The 26,678-nt window shown below is 38.5% G+C and overlaps 1 protein-coding gene across 2 annotated transcripts; it reads right to left on the bottom strand.

Annotated features, from left to right (window-relative positions):
* Window positions 1–259: 259 nt before the first annotated feature.
* On the bottom strand, window positions 260–23,865 carry DNAJC5B (DnaJ heat shock protein family (Hsp40) member C5 beta). Of its 2 annotated transcripts, none has more exons than XM_042464041.1 (5): window positions 23,834–23,865; window positions 17,818–17,948; window positions 10,436–10,649; window positions 6,949–7,120; window positions 260–2,503 (listed from the first exon to the last, which is right to left on the bottom strand). In XM_042464041.1, the coding sequence occupies exons 2-5, from the start codon at window positions 17,922–17,924 to the stop codon at window positions 2,409–2,411; spliced, it is 588 nt and encodes a 195-aa protein (XP_042319975.1). In that variant the 5' UTR covers window positions 17,925–17,948; window positions 23,834–23,865; the 3' UTR covers window positions 260–2,408. The 2 variants fall into 2 exon arrangements, with proteins under 2 accessions (XP_042319975.1, XP_042319974.1); XM_042464040.1 differs by lacking the exon at window positions 23,834–23,865 and adding an exon at window positions 23,668–23,811.
* Between the last annotated feature and the right edge of the window lie 2,813 nt (window positions 23,866–26,678).

The following is a 26,678-nucleotide window of genomic DNA, read 5'->3' as shown; positions in this document are numbered from 1 at the left end:
TAACAGTTTATGAGATAATAAGTGGAAAAGGAGAATGAGAGCACAAACTTAATTCCTTCCATGGAAGGAAGGAAGACCTTGAAATGCTTGAAAAGTCAAGAAGCCACAGAATGCAGAAAGTTAAGCAAAATGATAATTATCTGAACAAGGGAATAAAAATTAGAGATACATGTAAACATATATATCACAGCAGAGAAAACGTAACGATTTCTTACAATATAGAGAATCTTTATTATTCAAGTAATATACTGGACAGCAAAAAAATTCAGTGTACATGGTACATTTTGAAATTAGTAGGGCAATAAATTCAGAAGAGCAATGCTAAATACTTGCAAATGCAATACAGACAGCTTATGGATATAATGTGATATGTAAAATGAGAAGCATTCAATGTAATATAGATAACTTGGGAAAGGTAACAGTTCCTAGAATCTTCTAAATAGCATGGTTATCCTGGCTGGGGGCATTTTGGAAGCTGTAATTGAAAAAGTAATTTTCCCAAGTAGTGAACATATTTAAAATTTGTAATGATGCAGAGTTTGTTTGTTGCTAATTGCCTGATATGTCTTAAAGCTCTGCACACACAATGAACAGCTCCACACAAGCTACATGAAAAATAACTGACATGTTGTCAAATGGCTTGCAATTTAAATATTGAATTTAGGATATTTAAAATATGCCCTGTTCTTGAGGTCTTACACATGAGTACTTTCATTAAAACTGAGTGCTTCTATCGTCATTATTACTAGATTTATTCTCAATGTGATATTGTGAAAAAACAAATTACTATATTTTTTGTACTCAAAATGATTACATTTCCAGCTTATTGTTGTGCATGCTTATTTGGATGTCAGTCCCACAAACTTCACTGGGCTTTATTCCTAGATGTATGTATACAGGACTATAGCCATGATTCCACTTGTCTTAATAAACTGAGATAATTTCCTTCTCTGCTTTTTGTTTTGGGCATGCACAGTTCAACTCCAAAGACACATCAGCAAACTATCCTTGGATGTACACAATCTATTACTGTAAAATAATTATTAGCTAGCAGTCCTCAGTTATACAGATGTGTAGATACTTCATGTATGTTGTATAAAGAAGGAACCTGGCTCAACTCACTTTCTGGAGCAAAAGAATGTTCCAGGGAAGACCTCTGTACTGAGTTTCTCATAATCTTTGCACAAATTCAGGTTGCAACAAGCTGTTTCTATGCACTTTCCATAGCTATCAGAGTCAAGGAAGAAATTCCTAACCAATGAGAAGCATTATCATTATCCATTGTAATAGGATTGTTGTCATTCATAAATTAATAGATACTGATATATTATTTGTACATATAACTCAACTTATAAATATTTAAGTAAACAACCTAAACAGCTGCTGTTGTGAGCACAGATGTGTGTAGGTGTGGAAGTACACATTTTATCACTTTCCGTTTGCCATGTATCCCTCAAGTGTCTGGAATGGCTTATTATTCATCTGTAGATTGCTAATTTCACTTGATTTTGTAGTGAAGAAACATTGTGTACACCAAAGATTAATGTGTTGCTGCATTAATATAACACAAATGCACCAAACTAGGGTACAGAAGCAGGAATTTCAACTGATAAAGACAGATACAATTATCTTTCATTTACTGTTCTTTGGGAACTATCTCAGCTTACAAAGAATAATCAATCGCTGCTTTGGTCATAGTACCAACAGACATGAAAGCAAATCTGTTTATTTGTTGATTAACTGTCTAGTCCTTTTTCCAAGGAGCTGACAGAATCTTGCAACTATTTTCTTTGGGCAAAATATCCCTTTGTCCTTGTATTTTGGTTTACATATATATTCCTCAAATGGAAGACTAAGAGTCATTTTTCATAATTATGAAAAGAATCTCAGGAGGTTGCTGTAAAAGTATAAACTGAGGAAGAAAATGTATACTATGATCCATATGATTGCAATACTGTGATGGAAAATGAAGTCAGTGAGTCTATTAATATATAACATTCCTAGTATTAAAGAAAGAACTACATCTAAATAATCACTGCCTAAACTGTAAATGAAGTGCAATTATGGATTAAAACTAGAGACATTTTCACAGATGACACAAGAAAAGTTTTTTCCGTTTGATATAAGCACCGTCTCTTTGAAAAGGCTCTTTCCCACTTCATATTCAGCAACATTCATACATACAAGTAAAGAGAGAGACTGAAGATCTCAAATGTGCTCTTACAATGTGATGCTATGCATGCTTTCTCAGAAGTAGGCCCATTGTCAGCTGAGATCAATAGGACTTAATCCCATGCATGTATATAGTACAGGATTCTTCCTAGTGTCATGTGTGAAAATGTTTTAATCGTGCTTTACGATGCCAAACTCTTTTGGTGACATTCTGTAAGAATCTGTCGATAACTAGTTTATGAATCTGTATGATAGCTGCGACGACTATCTCCAATAAGCTGGGTCTTCTCAGATGCATTTGTTGGCTGAAGCAGAATGGGAGCTTCTCCATCTAAAACAAAGAAAAGAACAGGATTTATATATATACATATATATATTCTACTTTATGCAGATGATGACGTGCTTCTGTCATTGTTATGTGTAGGTTTGAGATGTCCATTAAGAGCCCTGGATGTCTGTTGCAATACTGAACAGCTGGCAATTAAATAATTTTAGTTTTCACTCTTAAATAATGTAAACATTGCTGGCAAATCAATACACAGCCAATTGAACAGGTCAAATTTTATAAATATTTGGGAGCAATTTTCCAATCTACTAGTTCCTGGTGTCTTATGCTATAGCAAATGTGCAATGGAGTTTTAACTCACTTATCTCGTTTTTTTAATGCTAAGGAAGGCCAGTATATACCATCAGCAATTCAAGTGTTCAGTGCTAAGATCTTACCAAAAATGCTGTATAGAGCACAAATGTGTGTACTTAGCCACTGTGTGGGCTCTAGAATCTGTCCAAATAAAACTTGAGAAGCAAATTAGCAATGGCCAGTCCTTACTTCCAGGAAATGATCCTACGGTAAAGAAACAGCTCTCTTTCCATGCTGCAAAGGGTTCACAATTTTCAGTCAAGTACTATATCATTTCAGCTACCATCAGCTTCTCTTGGTTATAATTTTGGACCTGATCTGTCAAGGCACACACAATACCATCTATAATGGGCTGATACCCTATTGAGTACAGTGCGCCCGCGCCATACGCAGGCGCACCATACGCGGCTTGAGCATACGTGCTCAAGCCGCGCGAGGTGGAATGGGTGCGAGCGCCCGTTGCGCCCCATGCGCCGCCGCGCCGCCGTGCCGCCGTGCACAAGCCCCATTGTTTCCAATGGGGCTCGAGCATAGGTGGAATTCACCTTACGCGGCGGGATCCGGAACGGATCCCCCGCGTAAGGCGAGGACCGACTGTACTTCTGTTTCATTCAGACTGCATTTAATCTACTACTGACTTCAGGCAACTAACTGTTCAGAACCTCCACAGCTTTCCTGAAACAAAATGGCAAGGAGTTTTAAAGTTGCGTATACTTCACAACATGGTTACAGCCTGCTTCCAAGCTCTAAATGACCTTCCACACCAGTTCAATATATATGATAAATCCCTGTTGAACATTGTAAGACCAAGCAGGTATTTATTGACTGTAATCTATCATTCAGTAAGTACTATAGTTACTATAACATGCTGCTCCAAAATACCATGATAGTGAGATGATCTTGAACAGTAGTTCCCAGACACAGCCACCTAGATATTGTCAGGTTATAACTTCTCAAATTCCTGACCATTGGTTATTCTGGCTGTGGCTTTTGGGAATTTAAATTAAATGATATATGGAGTTTCAAGTATGGAACCACTGATCTAGAAAGATACTGTGGTAGATGCTATGGAAAAACTACTAAGAACCAACAGGGTCCAGCAGGCAGACTACATGACACAGACCATTTTCCAGACTGGCCAAAGACATTTCCATCCCACAAACATGAAAGAAATCATGTTGAAATGGGTTGAGCTAATCAATCTGGTCCACGAAGTATAGTTGAGTCACTACTACATGGACAAGCACCTTAAAATGGAATAGTGGATCTTGACATCCTATATAGTGATGCCTCTTGTAGTTGTTGCTGTGTGCCTTCAAGTCATTTCTGACTTTTAGTGAACCTAAGGTTAACCAATCTTTCTTGACAAGATTGGTTCAGACACAGAGGGGTTTGTCTTTGCCTTCCTCTGAGACTGAGTGACTTTTCCAAGGTCATCCAGTAGGTTTCCATGACTGAGCAGGAATTTGGACTTGGTCTCTAGAATCATAGGAGATTATTGCTTGGCAAATAAGGCATGACTTACCCCTGCTAGGATACAGTCTCTTATGGGATGCAGTCAGGAATTATCACATTAAAAATGCTGCCGATGCCAATGTGTTTGCAAATTGGCTGGCTGAACATGGTTGGGACCCAGGATGCAGTTGCCCAGCAGCATGGGTAGCATTTTTAATTTAGACTGCATCCTGTAAGCAACTGTATCCCGACAGAGGTACACTGCACGTTTTTCCCATGCGATAAGGACCATAGTATGAGTTCAAACCATTATACCACACTGGCTCATAGTGATAGCTAGAGAGGGCTTTTTGGCAGAAGATTAAGAACTGCTGTTTTCAGATCAAACAACACAGATCCCTTTTTCGGGGAAGTATTAGCCATCTCTCTGCCATTTTGGTCACTCCTGCTCTGACTCCCTTAACTATCCAGAACAAGAAGGTTGAAGCATCACATAGCAGAGAACATACCAACATATTCTGAGAAAGTGCTTCCTGGGATTGCAGAAAGTTATGAACTTGAATGTCTGCTAGGACATTCAAGTTTGAATTTCTTAGAAAATAAAATTGACACCTGGACTGCTTTTGTTTGGTCTCATCTTTGGGCAATTTAAATTCTGCATAAATGCATTAAACATGGATGCAAATAGGCGATGGCCAGTCCCTACTCCCAGGAAACAATCCTTTGGTAAAGAGACAGCTCTCTTTCCATGTTGCAAAGGGTTCACAACTTTCAATCAAGTATATTGTTTCAGCCACCATCAGCTTGTCGTGGTTAAAATTCATTTTCTTTCAACTGCTGTTTTAGTTATAATGACACCTCCCTTCTCAGAGCGGTCATTTGCTATTACATGTTCAGATGCAGAAGAGGTTGACACATCTGATTTTCTAGAATATGAAACAATCTAATTTTCATCATGTTTGTACAAATAGCCTGGAATTTGAATAGAGCTGCATGGGGTCCCCTGCTCCAAATTTACTATGTCAGAATCATTGCTGCTGAAAATCTGATGGCGACCTAGTCCTGCTACCTGTTAAATGTTTCTATCTGAATAAAGGCTATGTACCTTTGACTGCCACTGAACATACACCAGTTCCACAGGTATAGCTTTTCCCCAGCACAGAACTTCTGCAGTTGCAATACACTGCCCCAGATAAATTTTTGTGATATCCATTTGTTAAAGGCACAAATGAGGAGAATTTCAGTAATAAAAGCAAATATTTTACCAAGGCTTCTATTTTACTTCCAAACAATCCCTACCATAAGAAATGGAATAGCCTTTGTGCACAGACAGAAAGAAATATCCAGATTTGTATGTAGGCAGGGAAACTCAGAATAAAAACAATGTTTGATGGTAAATAAAAAGATGGCCTTGGTCTTCCTAACATCAGCCTGCAATATGAGCAGATGCCAGGATACAGGAGCGGGGCAACTTACTGGCTACACAACCTGAATTTTCCAGTTGCTTTCTCCATTTTGGAAAATGGCCATGTGCATGCCACAAGACTTCCCATGGCTTCTGTATTTCCTTGCTGCTTCAAGGGTGTAGTAGCCACTATCCCACTGCCAGTGTTCAATTGAAATCCAGATCCCACTGCAGATAGCTTTTGTATATGGGCAGGGGAGGAGGCATTATCTTGTCCTTCACCTGAAGCTGCCAGATATGCTGATTGGCTCAGGTGTGTAGCTTTTCAAGCACAAAAAAAAGTAGTGATAGGAGATGTAGCATCTGTTGCTGAATATCTGCTAGTTTCTATTATAGGAGTTTATCAGACAAGGGGAATTGGAAGTATAATCCAATGGCCATCTGAACGCAATCATGGGGTTTAACGTTATTGTGTGATAACCCACTACACACAAATTCGGGTAATGGGAAGTCAGTCTGAGCGCAATCGTGCAGTTTCACATTATTGCATGATAGACTGCCACACGCAAATTCGGGCAATGGCATGCTATTTTTGGGCAATGGGGAGCCAGTTTGAATGCAATGAGCATTCATGTAATTTCGCTAAACTAGCAACTTCATATGAATGCATTCTGGCCCCACTTTCTTTTCATTCGAAATTAAGAGAAATTCCTTCCATGTGATAAACTCCACAGAGATTCTATCTAGAGACAAAAAGGAGAACTACAGGCTGTAGTGAAATTGTCAAACTCATGAAGACTAGTGGCCTGTTGGAATTAACTCATCATAATGCCAGCCTTTGGATAATTATTTTTAAGATGAATAGATAATATGATGTGCTGAAACCATTAATAACTGTGAGATATGGTGGGGTGCTACTCTAAACCTGCTGGGTTAAGGATGGCTTCAACATGTCTTTATATTCATTTGTCTTAAAAGTAACTTTCCAAGTTCTGCTTAAAAATTAAGTTTGAAAATAGGGCAAAGGGTAAGGCACACAGATTAATAGTGACATTAACAAGCATCCACCTGCTGAGCTCTTAAAGTAACCTGTGCAGCAGGTACGGATTCAATTAACACTTATTTCAATTTAGTATCCTTTCTCAAATTAACAACACCAGAGCTAAAGAGCTGGAGTAGAACCCCCAGGGTATGTATTTAAGAAAATAATAGTCTTTTTCAAGTTTTTCCCCCTCCTTCTTAAACAGTACATCTGCTACCCTACAATAATAAACACCTCTTTCCATGTCACTCTTAATTTGCTCTTCCAGATCTTCAGGAGACATGCAGAATTCTTGCTCTTCTTCTGGTGTTTTAGGCTTGCATTTTCCACAGCAACAGTTGAAACAGCAACACAGGCAGCAGCAAAAGTAGCAGCCAGTCAAAAGGCCACAAAGAACAAACAGGGCCTAGAAGGAAGGAGAAAAGAAGCAGGGAAATATTCAGAGTCACGTTATAGGATAGCCAGTGCCCACAGCCCCCTTTCACATGGTAAAATCAAACTTACTTGGTTTTTTAAAGAAAGATGAATCTGACTTACTGAATTAATGAATTCTGACTGGGACTAAGACAATCAGTGTGTGGAAATGTTACTCTTTTTAGATCACAACTCTTAGAATCCACATCTGTGGATCTATATCTGGGAATCCACTTCTGTGGGACTGCCCACACATTTATCCAGGATATGTCATCACAAGACCTAATGGCATCACCCACGGGCTCATTCTCCAATGTGATTTATGCCTTAGTATGTCATCAATGCCCATCAGAACTCTACATAGGGCAAATAGTCCAGTCCTTGTGCCAGGGGGAAAAGGGACATAAATCAGACATTAGGAATGGGAGTACACAAAAACTGGTGGCAGAACATTTCAATCTCCCTGGGCATTCTGTCTCAGACCTCAGAACAGTGGCTTGACGAAAAGAACTACAAAGGTAGATTGGAAAGAGAAACAGCAGAATTAGAATCCATGAACTACAGTCCTTCAGCAATGGACTAATAGGGACAATGGCTTCCTGCCTTACTACACACATTTCAACACTGACGCCATCTTTATGGGGGTGTCCTACACTCATTTATTCTTCCTACCTACAGGCTAGTTTCCAAGGCCAAACTGATCTTGCCACCTCATTTCCATATCCAATAGCTATGTCTTTGTCCACAAATGACCATCCATCATTAAAACTGGACTTGTTACTTCATTTCCATACACAATTTGCTCATTGAGGAAAAGGTGGCTAAAGTAAATTGTGTCTATATTGAGAAGTTAGTTGCAGTTAATCTTCCTAGAATTAGTTAACAAAATATTTAAGCAATCATTTGCAAGTTTTGAGAATTACCAAGAAATAAGAGGCCTTTTGGTAAAAGGCAATTACCCAAAAAATAAGTCTGGTTGAACAAGCCAGTGCACTGGAGCCTAGCACCCAGACGTTACTTTATACAACCAGTCTTGTGCAAATGGTAGTAGACAACATGGTCAAGCAAATAATTTTAAGGAAAAAACACATGTAAGTTCTTTGCTAAATTTGAACTGTGCCCAAAGTTGTATAACTAATAAGGAATCTTGGCTTAAAATTACTGATGTACTGAGAATCTAAACCAATAAAACTGATTAGTACAGTCGGCCCTTCTTATACACGGATTTTTTATACACAGATTCAAGCATATACGGTTTGAAAATGTTCCAAAAAAGTATAAATTTACCTTGATTTCCCATTTTTTATAAGGGACACCATTTTGCTATGTCATTATATTTAATGGGACTTGAGCATACACAGATTTTGTTATACACGGGGGATCTTGGAACCAAACCCCAGCATATAACAAGGGTCCACTGTAGTAGATTAGCACTTCTTCACTCATTGCATAATTCACTTTTAATATCCATTACCAAGGACATGGACCCTGGAACTGGGAGGACAGTGAGGAATTGTTACCTATTGAGACTAGGCAAGGGTAGCTGAGCCTTCTTGAAATGATCTGGCAAAATTGGGTCACCCAGACTCCTATCTACTCAAGCCTCCTTGGGATTTATCAATGAGACATGCACTAAATGATCAGGAATAATAAAGGCACTCTGCAATCTATCCTATGAAGGCTTGCTTAAGAGTAAGCTACCATACATTGAACACATAGAGGACACTTCTAATTAACCATTGTGCTTGTAAGAGTGTTCATATTTAAGGATGTCTCAGTGATAATGGATAGGGAAAGTAATCTGCTCTTCCCCTGCAAGTAAGCAAAACTAATACCAACTTCCATGCTAATGTTGAGGTTCCCTCTCATCTTAAAAATAGTTCCAGAGTCCCTGCCTGGATGAAGGGGGAGAATTACTGCTTCTGTGTCCTGCTTTCTGGAACATGTGGTTGGTCACTATGGAAAACAAGTATTCTTCTGATACTAAAATAAATGATGGAACTGTGGAGAAAACAACTACAATGGCATTTTTACTGGAATCATTAAAAAACAGAAAACTGTTTCCAATGACAAATAATTATATTCACAGCTGTTTCTTTTCTAAAGGCTTTATCCCTTTAATAGCTAAATGGGAGGCAGAATTCAACAAATACAGCTTTCTCATCACTTCATCTCTATGTTGGAGAAATATGAACTTGTTAAATATTAAAAACAAAGAGATACATATATCCATCATGAAAAACAAAGAGACAATTCCTAATGATACCTTGAGATTCATCTGGTAAAGCCAAACTGTGAGAATAACTCATGGGATTTACAGCACTTTATAAATAAAGGATAATAATAATAATAATAATAATATAAACACATTACTACACAATTTTCATCTTAAAATATAATTCCTGTGTAAAAATGGCAAGTGTTTGTGTGTTTGTGTTCTATTTAAACTAACAATTTATTCTGGTCCAAAGATTTAGTAACTAGAAATAGCAGTGAGAATAGCACATTAAGTGTGAGATCTGGCACATTTTTTTATGCCTGAGGCCTAATACATTTGGTCACGCTGATTGAAATGTTAACATTTGCGATATGTGCACTGACAAATGCCAAACCTTTATGATTACATAACAAAACAAATGAGTAAGACATCTAATGCCATCAGAATTGCAAGAACCATTCTCCCAGTTCAGCCTGTACTATTCTGCTCCTCCTTCAGTGTCCTCCTCCTACTATCTTCCATTTTCTCTTCCCAGCTCCTTCACAAGGCACCCAAGGTGTGCCATAAAGGTACATGGTGTTATGCATTACTATTGCTTACGCATACGCTATGCCATATATAGCCCAGAAGAGGGCTAAGTTTGTACTGCAATAACTGATTAGCTGGTTGTCACACCAAGAGGACTTTTCACTTTGAGCAATGAGTCATTTTCATTTAGTCATTACTGAAAAGAAAGTCAAAATTAACCTGGAGCTCTAGCTTCAGATATAATTAATTACTTGAGGCGATAAAAGTGGCATACAGCATACTTAATTAGTAAATAAAAGGGACAAAGAAACATCCGTTAATAAGCACTTTCCTGAAGGTGTGCATCATTATTATTGTGCTGTATTTGTTGAAGCAGTTGAGATAAGTTGGCGAGTTGAGCAAAGCTCTTCTAGATACTGAAACCAGTTCAACACTGAGTTACCTAGAACTCTGCAGGTTCTGTGAAAGATGCAATAGCAAGACAGAACAAGATTGCAAACCAATGGCTGTTTCTCTCAGTCAAAAAGTGAAAGAGGATAGACCACTTATTTAAGTACTTACCTTTGCCCACCAGCTAGAAAGCATAAAGTATGTATTGACGTTTTCTTCACCAAATTGTTCAGCAATATACAATCCTAGTGATCCATACTGGTCATAAATGTTTCTTTTGGAAACATCAGTTAGTATTGCATGAGCATTATTGATTTCTTTAAATTTTTCTGCAGCCTCTGGGTTATCGGGGTTCTTGTCAGGATGATATTTCAAAGCCAGCTTTCTTAAACGGGCAACAAAAGATAAAGAACACAGTGATTAGATAACAATAGAGCTATTTCTTTCCTGAGCAGTGTGTGAAGACTGCATAACTTAGTTTTGGACTAATGGAGAAAACAAAAACAAAAAAGAAGTCGAGCCGATGTAGATTTTGCATGAATAATTACATTATGTTTGAAGACTATGCGTATGAAGGTCTGTTTAGTTATGATTCCATGATCAAACAATAAATGGTGCTACTTTGATGCTTTACTGGCATGTGTATTTTAAGTTCTCACCAAATCTCACACCATTTCTTTTAATGCAAAATTCTGCTTGGCAAGACAGATATTGTGTGAGGCAGTAGAAGGCAATTTTGTTTGGTTAAAACCTGAAATTATTTTCAGTACTTGCTTGTTTAAAAAGAAAAGCTCACTGTTTAATTACAAAGTCTATCACAGATTTTGATTTCTGACCATGTTCACGTGATGCTAGCAGTATATGTTCCTTTTTAAAGAGAATACTTTATATTGATTTGTTTTACATTTTCTCCAACCATGCATACTGACAACATACTTTTTTAAAACTATGAAAACCTAGCTTTTGTAGCTTCTGAATCAGCCAGAAATTGATCTCCTTTCCTTTGATTAAAAGACAGGTATAAAATAAACATATAAATACATGGCAGAGGACATAGCTTCTCCAAAGTAATGAGATAAAATAATGGGTAAAGGCAATGGAAAATCCCAAAATGATACTGATCATTATGATTATTTGCATAAGTAACATTACTATGCTTTCCTTACCTTACCAAAGGAATGTGTTAAATGTTACATTGTTACTTGTAGTAGTAAAGAAAGAACCACCTTAGTTTTTACCAGCATAAAAAATACACAATTAGGGATTATTTAAAAGTTTGTTTTTGCTTCGATTTGAGTTGGCACAGACTATATCATTGTCATCGTAGAAAACAAAACAAAAAATTGTCAAACATTTACCAACTCCCATAAGACATCTCATCTCTAGCTTGAGACCAAGAGATCAACCAGGGCTTTCATTACATTTCTTACATTTTATGTAAGATATAATTTTGAAAGCTGTGCGCACACACTCAGAAACCCCCAAAACCCCCAAAACAATGATACTACACTTCTTTCACATTCACTGGGGTTAGGAGCACAAGACCCCCATTTGACCAAAGAATCATGTTGCAGGACCTACAAATGCCTTGAGAAGTGTTTTTTCAACTCTATGGTCAACTTCCAGCAGAATTTCTCTGGAGGACCTAGAGATTCCTAGAGACAGAGCATATTAATCAAATCTGCAAATAATCAAGTCTGCAAAAGTCAAAGCTACACATTGTCCATACAACAAGAGAAGTTATCACATTTTTCATTTTTGAAAAATTTGCATTAAAATGTGCAAAACCCACTCAAAATGCACCACAATCTCTCAGAGATAGACAAAATAAAATTTCATTGTCTTGCAGAAAGAAATGTGTGTGTGTGGGGGGGGGGGTTAAACTGAAAAAAAAAATCTGCCTGCTTTTGACAAAAATCAGACTTCTTGCCATCTTTTAACAAAATATTAGTAGTTAACACTGAAAAAGGGATGAGACACCATGGGTTTATTTTGCTTTTTGGTTTTGCTGTTCTGTGTAACATATTCATTCTGAAGGCCCATGTAAACATTCATATGGAAGACTTCCTGAATCTGACCAGATACAACTTCCTCTGGTTTAGCTGCCCTTTCTTGGAATAGATAAATGTTAGAATAAAATGAAACCCAATAGGCTGAAACAAGATCATACATCAGCTTGACAGAGCCAATCTCTTTCCCACCTCCCACATTCAGCCTATTTGTCATCTCCTGGAGCTCACCTACACATCCATTTAGCAAATGGGGAGGGAAGGGTTTCCTTGAGAGGTCAGGGAGGATGATGTCTTTACTGTGCCTGTTGGGACCCCCCCCCCATTTACTTATTTATTTCGTGCATTTATTAACCATCCTTAGCCAAAAAAAGTTCCCAGAAATCACAGATGCTGGTGAAACGTCAGGAATAAACTCTTCTAGAACATGGCAACGTAGCCCGAAAAGCCCACAAAAAAGCTCCTAGAATTATTTACAGATGTTAATATGACAGCTCTCTGCTCTTTGGCTTGCAATCTAAATAAGACAGAACACACAAGGAAAATGGAATGGCATCAGGGGAGGAGATTAAACCTAACAAGTGCTTTCTGCTCTTCTATTCCTCTGAGGCTACAGCAAAGGAAGTGCGAACATGGAAAAAGTAGGGCTCTTGCTAGTCACTGGGAAAAAGGCATGGATGGAGCTGTGCCTGGCTGTTTCTCTCTTTCTTAGAGGTGAGACCAAAGTCAATAAATGGACATGGGAACATACTCTGGCAACTGAGAGATAGTCTGCACATGTGTAAGGGTATCCTGTACCTCCTTCATAGTATAGGATACCATGCAACAAAGTTAAAAGGACATACAGAGACTTGTGCATGTCACCAAAAGGATTCCAGCCATTGTGTTCTAATAGCACTTTTTCCTCCCCCAAAAGTGTTACAACTCTAAATATATGAACAGATTTGGGTGGACTGTGAGTAAAGGGAGTTGAAAGATAGAAGATACTTGGGGAGAAATGACAGTAAAAATCTGGTACTGTATAAGGAATTGGTCAGAAAATGTATTGTAAAAGAAGAAAAGTACTGCTATTGTTGGAATGCATGCATGAAGCTGACAGTCCCAAGGTCATGCTTCTTTGGACCTTTCCCTAATCAAATAAAGAAATATGGTTGTCTAACCTGCATGCAAAGGGTACATATATTTACAGATAATTGGAACCCACAAGGAAAACAAAGGACTGTTTTTTAAAAAGGCTTAAGTGATAACATTTGTTGTACTATTGTTACTTAAAGAAAGTAATTTAGAAGGCTATTCTACATTTGACCATGTAACTTCTAAAAGATAATTGAACAATGCCCTCCAGTGGCAATACCAATGCTTGACAGAGTACTCTCAAGACTGTTTTTATGAAACAGGCTCTTGTCCTAATGGGGTGGGCAAAGTGTAGCCTTCCAGATATTGCTGCAACTACAACTTCAAGCTTTCTTCATCACTGACAGTGTTGACTAGGCCTGATAGGAGATGCAATCCAGTGACATTAGGGCTGCACTTCCCCACTCCCATTCTAGAAGAACATTTTAGAATAATAATTTTAAAAAATACTATGCCAATACGCCCATAGACAAGCTGGGCAAATTACCTAGCAATACTCACTGAAACCTATGGGAAAATTTAGACTGCTTAATTAAGCAATGGATTCATCTGTTATCTAGATATCAATATTAAACCAAACTATTAGTACTGCACTGGATTCCTGTGATGGATCCCCTCTCCAGACAGGCCCATGAGTAACTTCTTTGGGCTCCTGTCACTCACCTTGCCCCCTTGCCCCTTCCTGGATTTGTTATTTAGGCTATGTGGACCAGTGAATGTGTTGTTCTGTGGGTTCACTTGGTAAGTGCAAGCATGCAATCAAAAATTAATAGGAACAGCCAGGCACAGTTATAAAAAAGAATAAACAAGTAGAAGTTTATTAAAAACATTTAGATCACTTGTAAACCCCTGAACTATTTAATCATGAGCAGCTCCCCCAAACCCTACTCTATTCTTATCTCTGGCTGACTGTCCTATCACTATTACAGCATTTCTTTATCTCTAATCTTTCTCCATCTCACTTCTGTCTTATCTCTATATACCATCTTTCTCCTATCTGCCTTCTATTAGAGACAAACGTCTGTTTTGTATTCTTCCTCTTCCATGCACCCCCCCCTTCACACAATTCAGTGAGCTGTGATTACCTGGCACCAACCAAACTTGCCATTCTTCTCTTTTCATGTTTTAAGGAATCAAAAGATTGCTTGTCTCACCTGACCCTTACAAACATTTAGTCCCAAAGGAGATGGAAAGAGGTTCCCACAACTCTGTTCTCTGTTTACTTTGCACCACAAACAATATCTAGTGGGATTGTTAGAATAACCGGAACTTTAAAATGGGTGGATAGCCATCATCTTTGCAATATGGATATCAGAGAAACAGTGGCTGTACCTGCAGTTTGACACTGTTTTAACTGCCATGGCCCAATGTTACAGAATTCTGGGATTTGTAGTTTTGCGAGCTATTTATCCTTCTCTGTCAGAGAGCTCTGGTGCCACAACAAACTACAAATCCCAGAATTCTGTAGCATTGAGCCTTGGCAATTAAAGTGGTGTCAAACTGCATTATTTCTGCAGTGCAGATACAGCCTGTATCAACAGAACAGGACATTTTCTTCACCTCTACAGACAACATGTTTTAATAAAGATGTAGTCCCATGTTCCAGGTGATGTGTATGGTGCAGCTCTATCATGAAGAAGGGGGCAAAAGAGGATTTAGTCTGCAATTCCAAATAGAAATATTTGGAAGTGCCTTTGACTAATATCAGCCTGCTTCCTGCCACTTAACTCCTTCAGCTAATGTGAACCACTAAACTAGAACTAACATCAAGGATATGGAATATGTGTCTGCCCAATGCTGTTTGACTGAAGCTTTCATTATGTCTCATCTTAGGCCATGTTGGATAGGGAGCCCTGGTGGTGCAGTGGTTAAATGCCAATATTGCAGCCATACACAGCCACATGGTTGTGAGTTCGATCCCAGGACTCCAGGGTCAACTCAGTCTTGCATCCTTCTGTAGGTTAGTACCCAGCTTGCTGGGGGCAATTAGCTTACACACTGTAAACTGCTTAGGGAATACTTAAGTGCACTGACAGACTGTATATAAATGTACTTGATATTGCTACTAAGATGGGAGTTTCAGTGCAAAAGATAATGGATGGCAGCAGATTTCCCACTCTTGGTTTACATTGTCTTGGTTTACAATATCTTGGTTTACAATATCTTCTGTATTGAGTAACTTGGTTTATATCTGTTTCTATCAGGCACCTCAAAACAAAGTTTGTTCCCAGTTTCCAAATCCTATTTTCTATGGGACCAATAAGCCATGATCCGTATCAGACAACATGGTGAGCATTTGATTCCTCATTAGTTTAGTGGCTCACATTATCAAGAGGAGAAAGCAAGTGTGGGAAGAACAGGCTGTATAACAACACACTGCTCATTCGCAGGAAGCTAGAACTGGGAATGTAGCAGTTATATTACTCACTTTAACAGGCAAAATCAGGGAGTGAAACAGCATCCCTATAGCTTTCACAGCAGCTATCAGATGTGTTTAATTGTGGCAGCGATTTCAGCTTAATATTTGGCAATTCAGCAACCATTTCTCCTTACCAAACCCTAATTGTGTCAATGGGATATGTAAATAAACAGACGTGTACCCACATACATGAATGTGTCCTAGTGATCTAATGTAACCCAAGGGTAACAACATTGTTAATTGAAATAATACTATTACAAACTTGGAGCGTTACATTTTTGGATTCCCCAAACTGTGGTTCAAAAAGTAACTTTTCTAAGCTCTGATGCTAATTCTTTTTTTCACTAATAAATTGGTGTTTAATTGGAAACCTGTAGCAGTGCTGTGTTTATGACATTTAAATAACATAGGTGCTGGTGTTTTGGCAAGTATCATGCTAACTAATAACAATAGGAAATTTGAAGTCAGGTACTGAAGGATTATTATAGCACATTGCCAACTGGTTAGTTCAGCCACAAGCAAATTAGCATAAGTTACAGGATCAATTAAATGAAATTCAAGGGTCTGACTCATCATTTTGTCTTGCAAGTATTTACAACTATTCTATTAAGTGTAAATCCCTCTGATATTTCCACTTTATTTAGAAGCAGCCTCTGTTTTTAATCTGTAATTGCTAATAAAGATGGGTAAAACACCACTGTCAGTTTTACCATAGACTGCTATATAACTCATCACTATTCATGTACAATGCAAAATAAAACTCAGTTCACTTTTCGTTCTTCCATAATGACTCTCCGCTTCAGGGACTGGAGAAATTTTAGTGTGTTTTTTCCTCCCACCCAGTGTGAAAAACAATAGGAAGATAATATAACCATGGTCACCAATGTCAACTATAAATTTAACTGGCAGTACCAGTGTGCCATAGTGGTTTGAGCATTGGACTACAACTTTGGAGATCAAGGTTCGATTCCCAGCTTGGCCATGAAAACCCACTGGGCAAGTCATACTCTCTTAGCTTCAGGAGGAAACAATGGCAAACCTCCACTGAACATGTCCTGCCAAGAAAACCCACGACAGATTTGCCTTAGGGTCACCATAAATCAGAAATGACTTGAAGACACACAACACACATGCCACATTTTTAGAAAGCTTTTTCCGTCAACAAGACAGCTGTACTAATCTATAAGGTAAAAAACATGAGGGAGTAACTTCCAAATATGCTGTAACAGACCAGTTTTCAGAAAATTATGGGATGCTTTACAGCATATAATTGGCGTAAATTGGTACAAGGGTTTTTATGGGTTGAACAGATTACAACACACATGGTGTGCATGTGCACCCACAAGTGCATTCTGTTTCCTTCTTGTAAATCTCATTGCTGGGAAACAAATAGAAATAAATTATGTAGAAGGATATGGGAAGATATAATTAGCATTGTTGCTATGATTATCATTATTTATATTATTTTCTTCCTAAAACATAAGCAATATGATTTCTAATGTTACCAATTTTCTAAATGTTACTAAATCAGCATTAGTACTGTGATAATAATTATTTATATTATTTTGTTGTTGGGTGCCTTCAAGTCATTTCTGACTTATAGCAACCTTAAGGTAAACCTTATTGTTGCTGTTGCTGCTGTTGTGTGCTTTCAAGACTTTCCTGACTTATAGGATCTATTGAAGAGTTTTCTGAAATTGGGAGTGTATGACTTGTCCAAAGTCACCTTGGTTTTCATATAGTCGTGTAGTGAGAAAAGACCCCTGCAAAATGAATCTTGATAAATTATGGGAGTGACATCCAGAAACATCTGAAGAACCACAGAATGGCATAGTTTGGAAACTTTGGAAGTGTCTGTTAGTGAAAGAGATTTTTAAAAAGATATATATGTAAAATTATGGATGGCGATTGAATACAATGGCATGTGTGAATGACAGAATGTGGTAGTGATATGCTTAGAAAATGTGTTAGGCTAGAAGTTTCACAAATACCTGTAGCATTTCTTGATTTCATCATGGGACGACCCCTTCTCAAGACCCAGAAGTTCATAGAGTGCTTCTCCGGATGTAGATAAAGCACGCTGCCTTGGTTCAGCCATCTTATCAAAGCATTTCCGAGAACTCTATTGTGCAAGAAAGGAACCCAAGGGAGTAATGTTTCTTAACGTTAAATTTCACAAAAAACCAGAGAAACTTTGAAAGACTCCAATAACCCTTATATTCTTTTTTTTGCTACTTCACAATGGTGAAATACAAATTTGTATTTCATGTGGGGAACTACCAGTTTTCCTACATGTCTTCTGCAATACAAATAACTGCCTGGTTTTAAACTATTCTGTGGCAGCTGTTGCTCCACCCTTGGTTACCAGGTAGTTCTGTTGCTATGGGGTGGAAATTATAATCCTACCCATCCCTCCATGTACTGTTGCAGTGGTCCGTTGCTACTGCCTGATTCCTTCATCTTTAAGGAAGTGGATGGTAAAGCTATGCTAAATTTCTGCTTTTCAAACTGAACATTTCATTAATGTTAAACCTACCCAGTCCACTACTGACTGTAAAGTCTGAGAACTTCTTAGTGGAGGTTCCCTCACCTTAGTCTGAATTGCAATTGTCATGTACATACATGCACACATTATATAGTTTCACACTTTAAAATCAGGATTGATCCTTATATATACACATTATTTCTAGCCCTCATTCATGTAAGTCACATAAACCTAGAACTTGAGAGATATGGCTATTTTACTGCTAAGAGAAACACCTTCAAATATAGTGGGTCCTTGGTATCTGGTGGGATTTGTTTGCAGCCCCCCCCCCACCAACCGCGGATACCAAAATCCATGGATGCTCACGTCCCATTATATACAATGGCATAGTAAGATAGTGTTCCTTATATAAAATGGCAAAATCAGGGTTTGCTTTTGGAATTTATATACTTTAAAGAACATTTTCAAATTGTTGATGCTTGAATCCATGGATAAAAAAAAATCTGTGAATACGGATGACTACTAAAACTTAAGGGAATACAGGTTGAGTCACCCTTATCCATAATTCTGAAATCCAAAACTGTCCACATGAATGGCTCAGATAGTGATACCTTTGCTTTCTGATGGTTCAATGTACACAAACAGTTTCATGCACAAAATTATTAAAAATGTTGTCTATAGTGTATAAGCCAATGCGTATAAGATATATATGAAACATAAATGTTCTCATTATGTTTGTGCAAATATTCCAAAATAAATAAATACATACATACATACTCTGTAGCTTGGGGAATATGTTCAGACTATTGGACCTGGACCTGGGACAAGTACAAATATCTACTTATTTATTAAACTAACCATGTTACTGTGGGCCACCAATATCTCTCAACAGACTTACCTTACAGGATTATTGTGGGGAATAAAAGGGGAGTGGACATGTACATTCATAGTGCATTACAAATAAAAGAAAAACAGTATTAACATTTTCCCTATGCACAGCCACTTCCAATGATATTCTCATCAGGCTACTATTTGTTTTATATTGTTTTGTTTTATTGTCATCTGTTTTTCACTAATGGCAACAGTCTACAGATCCAAGAAAATGTCACAAGAAGCCCTTCCTCCATCCTCACTTTTGTATCTGCTATTCCCATCCCCTCAGTAGAGTTTACATTGTAGTGGTAAATGGTATTCCTTTCTCATCTACATTTAACTTAGTAGTATGTATCTGTGAGTAAACAGCTCAAATGTCAACATACTCCCAAGACAAATACATGTGTAATGAATTCATCAAAATGTTTTTATCTTTTATTCAGAATTGTTTGGATTCATTTCTCAATACTGAAGATCCACATTAAGCATCTACCTCATTAAGTTTCTATCTGTGCTCTCCTGTTGCCTTATCCCAGGTTCTTTTCCCCTCCAGGTAGCATCATGGCTTTTCAGGGAGCAGAGAACAAGAGCAATGAATTGCAATGAATTGCACTGTTTCCCTCTTCCTGTGGGACCTCTACTGCTGTTTTCTTGCCTCCATTACTAAGCTCCTAACTTGCTTCATCCTTGTTATTTCTGGACTCACCTCAAGCTTGTTCTTTACACTTTGCTGCTGCATCTCCTTGCCTTGTGATACTACATCTCCCTATGTTGCACCTTGCCCCATCATGCCTAACTTTCTTGCTCCTTGCACCCTTCCACTTCTACTGTCATGTTCCCTTGCATCACCTCTCTTTCCTCCATCTCCCTTCCTCCATCTAACTCACTTCCAACTCAACTCATCTCACCCCTAGGAATGCACCCTTCCTTCCTAATAGGCCCAGGCAAAAGAAAACTTTTTATGCTTCTCCTTGCTTCCTGTACTCTGCTTTTTGGATAGGTAAGTATAACCCCAACCCCCAACCCCCTTCAAATCCTGTTATCCAGTTTTCATGTTTCCTTTTTGGTTAGCTCTGGTTGCTGTTTCTGTGTAAATTGGTATTGTGTGTGTGTGTGACTGCACTCTGCATTTTTTGAAATAAAAACCAATAATTCACCTAAACCTGGAGTTCTCCTCAGTTATTACTGGTATATACAGGTGCAATCCATCCTAAAGGTTACACAACCTTTCCCAAAGCTAATTTCTCCAACATCTAAAACACCATGGAGATATGTGGTGGGGACCCTCCAATCCTCCACTTTGATTTGGGTAACAGAGGTGGGATACAGACTGCCCCTTTGGGGTGGCCTGCACCTGCCTCTTTCCCTGATGAATCGGGGCCTCAGCTGCCACAGCGGCAGCCCCGAAGCCCCAATCCACCACTTTTCCAGGCTGCAATGAAGCGACAAAAGGCCACTTCCCCGCAGCCTGGAAAGGGGTGTCCTTGGGGCTTCAAGGACTCTGACAGTGGTGGGGAAAGGGAGAAAGGGGCTGCTCGGCCCCTTTCTCTTTGTATCACTGGCGCAAAAGTTTAAAGGCTGCACCAGCGATACGCACGGCCAAAGGAGCTCCGAAACGGAGCTCCTTCTGGCGCCACTGAAAGGGCGCCACAAGCGCCCTTCAGCGATGCCAAGACGTCATGTCCGCGCTGCCCCATTTAGAGGCTGCGTGGCCATGACGTCGCAATGGCGGCACCCATGTAGAAAGGAAAGGATGCCCCGAGGCAACCCTAGTATGTGTGCAGGCCTTGCGCCGATCTGTACAGCACCATTGTTGCAATGCAAATGCACTATTCCCTACCTTGGTCTAAATAGTACAAAATGGGAGACCTACCATCTGTCTTCACATCACTTCTGGCTTTTTGTTGCATCAAAGTTGCACAGGTGCCACACATACACACACCTTTGTGCTCAAGCAAACGGCATTGACATCAGTTAGGAGTGTGTGCCCAAGGTTAAAAGCCTGAAAGTGCTTTGTATACAAAATTCAAATTATTTCTGCCTCTGGTTCCACTTGTACCATGATTTTTCTCCCTGCCTGGAGACAGAAGGAAGCACTCCTAACACTGAGTGCAGGGAGGGGAAATCTAGTACAATAGCCTTGGATGCTGGAACATATTACTGTAAATGTGTTCTTGTACAAGCTCTGGAATTCTTGCACCCAAACCAAAAGCTGTAGAAGTATAATAAATCATGGAGTTGTTTAATTTCTTTCTTTTGCACATGGAAATCTGTCTATGCTAAGAACTCCATTTTAAATAAAACCGGTGCTAAGCCTTTCTCTCCTGACTGCTCAACTGGAAACAATACACTGCACCAATTCATACATTATTTACTGGGCCATGTTTTGCTAGAGTTTCATATTGTAAGGACTGCCGTTTCCTTATTACATTCAAATAGTAAACCATGATGATACACTATCCACCCCCATCTTCCTAAAACAATAAATGTTACACGAGGCTCACATTAAACTAATAACTGTTGGAACAACCATTTCACCTCCAGTGGGAAATCTAACATTGTTTTATATTAATTATGTCTTTTTGCAACTGTGTTATTATAATAAATATATGAATATATCTTTCTGCATGGTTTATTGATATTGACTTTACTCAAAGGAAATAAACGTCGCAAGAGAACACAAGGGGACACTTCCCATTAAGGGAACTGAATGTTGGTTTTGCCCTGCCATTAAGACTGAGGGTCACCTCAGGTCTCTTAATAATTAAGTTGCTGGCTGCGTTACATATTATTAATTAAGAATTGTGTGTCTGGAACATGTTTCACATGATAGCAACATGGGGACTAGTGTTGCACCCAACAACATCAAAGGAGACAGGCTCTATACAAAGAAAAGAGCCCAATAAAAAGCAACTTTCAAGGACTTCACTACTCATTACTATCTTTAAGCAATTCCTTATAAATTAGGCAGTTACATTGTAGGATACTTTGTTTCTTTGAGTTTTTTGCTGTTTTTAAAGTCAAATCTGAGTTATTGAAGCCAGTGGAAGATTTCATGCAATAAGCTTTCTAGGTTGTTAATTGAGGTGCGTTACATACCGCCATAAAGTGGCATACCAGCGGTGATTCTAGGGTTAGGGACTGCGCAGCAACCAAATGGTCCCTAACCCTAGAACATATGGGCAGCATAACAATGGTGATGCCCTGTGTACACGGGCACCACCATTGTTACGTAAGTGCCGTGTGGCATCTGCACATTGCTGTGTGGCGATTACTTAATGAGTGCACCAGTGGCGCACTTGTTATGCCACCCTTGCGGCTTAAAAAGAACTTGCTTTCCTCAGGTTCTTTTTCCTCCACAGGGAAGCCATGTGGTATGGCAGCTGCGGCTTCCCTCTGGAGGAAAAAAGGCTGCCGGCAAGCCGCCCTTTTCAGGTGATCTGTCCCAGGCCTGAGACTGCTATTCTAAATACAAGGGAGTTAGCCCCATTGGCTACAATACAATTTGCTCCTGAGTAAACATGTACTGGATGTTGTGCTGCATTAAAATGACAAGACTGTGCACACATACTTGGAAGTCAGCTCCCCTGAACACAGTGGGATGCCTGTTTGATTAAACATGTAAGGGACTGTTCCTCAAAGTTTCAATCCCATACATTTTTATTGGATTTCAGCATCCTCAGTATATGGGTTAGCTTGGCTCATTTAGCTATTTATAATCCAGCCACTTATTCAGAAACAGAATATTTAGCTATATAGAATAATGCAGATTGTGGGAAGGATTTGGGGACATACTCCAGTCAGAATAAATCCATAAATACCACTAGATCTTGGGGAAAGGGAAAACCAATATGCAGTGGACCCTTGTTATACGCTGGTCTTTGGTTCCAAGATCCCCCATGGGTAACAAAATCCGTGGATGCGCAAGTCCCATTAAATATAGCAAAATGGTGTCTCTTATAAAAAATGGAAAATCAAGGTTTGATATTTGAAATTTATACTTTTTTTGAACATTTTCAAACCGTGGGTGCTTCAATCTGTGTATAAAATATCAGTGTATAAGAACAGTCGACTGTACTTAAACATTCTTGTTTAGGTTAAACAAATCCAGTCATGGTAATACATACCGCTTATGTGTATTTACTTTTAGAATGTAATAAAGAGTTCAACAGGGTTTACTTTCAAGTAGATATGCATAACATCTCAGCTTTAAAATAATTTCAAGATAAATATACAATGCGGCAAAATTATCAGATAATTAATCTGCATTTTACTATAAAACATGCAATCTCATTTTAAGAACATTCGGCCTTATATTACAGGTAGAATAAACTAATTTCCTATTCCTATCACATTGTGGTATATGCCTTGATAGGCCAAGATATTTTAAAAAGAAATGCAAATATCACATTCACATGAGAAGTTAAAAACACACTACTCTCAAGTAACACAAATAAGCTCTGGAAGTAGAGGGCAAACATACCTGTTTCTAAAATGGAGTCCAGTAGATGCACAGATGTCCCATGGAAAGTTACTGCATCAATTTAGCATGTTAAAACTCTGATGATAGTCATGAAAAACATTTTTATTTATTCTGAGAGAAAGAAGGAAAGAAAAGTGAGGCAGAATAAAGTGAACATACTAGCTACCTGAACTATTCTCCTATGAAAAGAGGCAGCTGTTTTCTTTCTTCTTTCACATATGGGGTTAAACAGGTCAGTGGGGTCTGGTTACTTTTTGTTACACTAGTAGCCCATTGGTGATTCCTTCTGAAGGCCCATGAAAGGATGAATAAAACATTAATGAGTATAAAGGTTGCTATAGCATGATAGCTAATGAAGCCAAAAATGCATCACATCCCAGTTTGATTATGTTTCATTCTGGGCTCTTTTTGTCTGTCTCTAGCTAACTGAACAGACTTTTTAAAAACTTTGTTCATTTTTCTCTGCTAATATGTGCATAGCATTCATGAGCATTAAGTCCTCTTTCTTAAGAAAATGAATAGGGAAAATGATTTTATCCACCGAAGACTAGAGAAGAGGGAAGTTTAATTAATAGGGACTTGTATACTTCAAGCTAGGTCCTGGCTCTTCAATGAGACTTAATCCATCAGTGTTCAGAACCTGTCATTTACAATATAAATGAATCAGAACAGGTGCCCACATGACTGTTTCTAGTGCAAGGTACAAAGCTGCACATTGGTGTAATTTGTGCACTACAGGTATGCTTCTAATGCTGGCAACCTGGGTTGCCATATTTCCTTATTGGATGGATTTGACCTGATTCTTGTCATTCTGGCCAGTAGACCATTACATGGCCTGAATTCCAAGTTTTATTTTTTTAAATAAAATATAAGCCTTTCTGGAAGTCAAGTTATGAGGCAAAAAGTACAGCCCTATTGACTGGGACAAAATAAGCCTATGTTTAGCCAATGAGTGAAGTGTCACAGCTTCCATCGGAAAGATTTAAAGATTTAAAGATTCCATCGGGGGGGGGGGGAGGTTAAGTGCATAAAAAGCAGCATAGTCTAGCCACAGTACCGAATAAGGAGACAATGCAAGAAAACCAAGTCACAGGGAAAGTAGAGTAAAATATCATAATACCATAATATTAATGTTTAAGGTTAATACCATAATATTAATGTTTAAGACTCTGTTGCTGGGAGAAGTGCTACTTCTGCCTCCATCTCTGAGCCACCTACCATTTCTTTTAAAAAGCATGAACTGGTCTTTTGCCAAGTCTAGCATTCTCATACACTATACATTCAGATAAATGCTTATATAAATGGTCTCATTTTATATAAATGGTGTAAATGTTTCATGGCTGAAACACTGTAATAGAAAATAAATTCAACAATTAATGTGCATAATTTGCAAATTATAGAAATATATGATACAAAGTTGCATAATATACAGATTGGGCTACCTGGCTTGGGAAACTAGATTATGGTAAGCCTAACTACAATTCACTAGTCCACTTTTCTTTTGTCTATCCACATGCATTTTCATTTATTTATTAATTTCCTTTTAGTCATTTCATCAGTGCCAATGGCAAGTTTCCACTTCCTCTATGGTTATAAGCTTTGAAAATCGTATTTCTTGAGAAATTATATTAAAAGTCTGGCACGTTTCATATTTGTTCTATAAAGACAAAATAAATAATAGATTAGGCTATATTGTTGTGCTATATTGTTAATAAATTGTTTTTAAAAGGCTTATACAGTATTCTGTCCTTGTTTTCATACCAATTAGAACAGCTAACACAGAATTAAATATTATAAAATTATAGAGCAACAATGTAATAAAAGTAGACAGAGGGGGCTATAGTCAGCATTGTAATGTGCAGAAATAACTTCTGTGAGTGCAATTGAAAGGGGGGAAATTCCTTTCCCTTCTGCAGCCCCCAGAAGGCCACAATACATTATCTGGATAGCTGGAAAATTCTTTGGAGCAGTTTTTTGGCAGAAGACAGGGATAGAGGAGAATGAGACTCAAATCCCAGTGCTGTTCTGAGCATCCAGATGGATTCAGACCAGAGAATGTAAGAAGCATTATTTAAAGTCACCCAGCAAATGCTACTCTAAATAGGAAAGGTTTTGCCATGTGGAGAATGATTTCCTTTGCCTGTAAAGTTTTCCTTCATCGTGGAAACATGGGTGCGCTCTCTACCAGAGGAATCTGTGAGGATTGTCTTTGACAGTGGGGAGAGAAATGAGTATGGTTGACCATGGACCAAGTTCTAAAGAAGCATGGACAGCTACTTTTTACATTATATGGTACATTTATACTGGTAATAAAAAAATTGCATAGCTTGTAGTTTGGACTACAGAAATATTCTTCTGGAATTGTCTATTTTTTCCATATGTTTTTTCCTGATTGCACTTAAAAAAAAAAAAGACTGAGTGGTGACAAGCCTTTGGCACCAGGTAGACTTGGCCTCTGAGAAATGTCTGCATGAGGTCCACTCCCTGTTGCTTCTCAGTTGGTAGTCCAAAGGCTGGCGTGTGGTGTGATGTGGGGAGGGGGGGCGGCTCATCCCACCAGTGTGTCACACCACAGACCACTGGTGGATAACCAGGTATCTGACATACATTTTCTCACAACCCTCAGCTGTTTCTTTGACTCCCTTCATTCCTAAACCAGTCTAGCATGCCTTAACACCACACCTTATTAACCTTTAATAAACAGGGAGTTAGAAGAGTGATGTTGGTGAAGATTGAAGGAGATTTTTTTTTTTTAAAAAAAAGGTGGAGATATGAGAAAACTTGAACAGGTTGCAAGAGGAAATCCCATATTTTAGGAGAGAAACAGTTTCCAGGTGTGTTCAAGTCCCACCATGCCCATGGCACAATAGCATCATTGGCTTTGTGGTTCATGGGGGGTGGGATACCAGATTGGGAGAAGGTAACATTGAAATAAGAAAATGAGATCTTATGAATGTGCCAATCACAAATTGCTCCTCTGAGATCAATGATGACAATGCCATTTCCTGCAA

This window comes from Sceloporus undulatus, chromosome 4, assembly GCF_019175285.1.
Source record: "Sceloporus undulatus isolate JIND9_A2432 ecotype Alabama chromosome 4, SceUnd_v1.1, whole genome shotgun sequence".
Lineage (NCBI taxonomy): Eukaryota > Metazoa > Chordata > Lepidosauria > Squamata > Phrynosomatidae > Sceloporus > Sceloporus undulatus.
The sequence above is the reverse complement of the archived record's forward strand: the minus strand, read 5'-3'. Positions and strand labels throughout refer to the sequence as shown.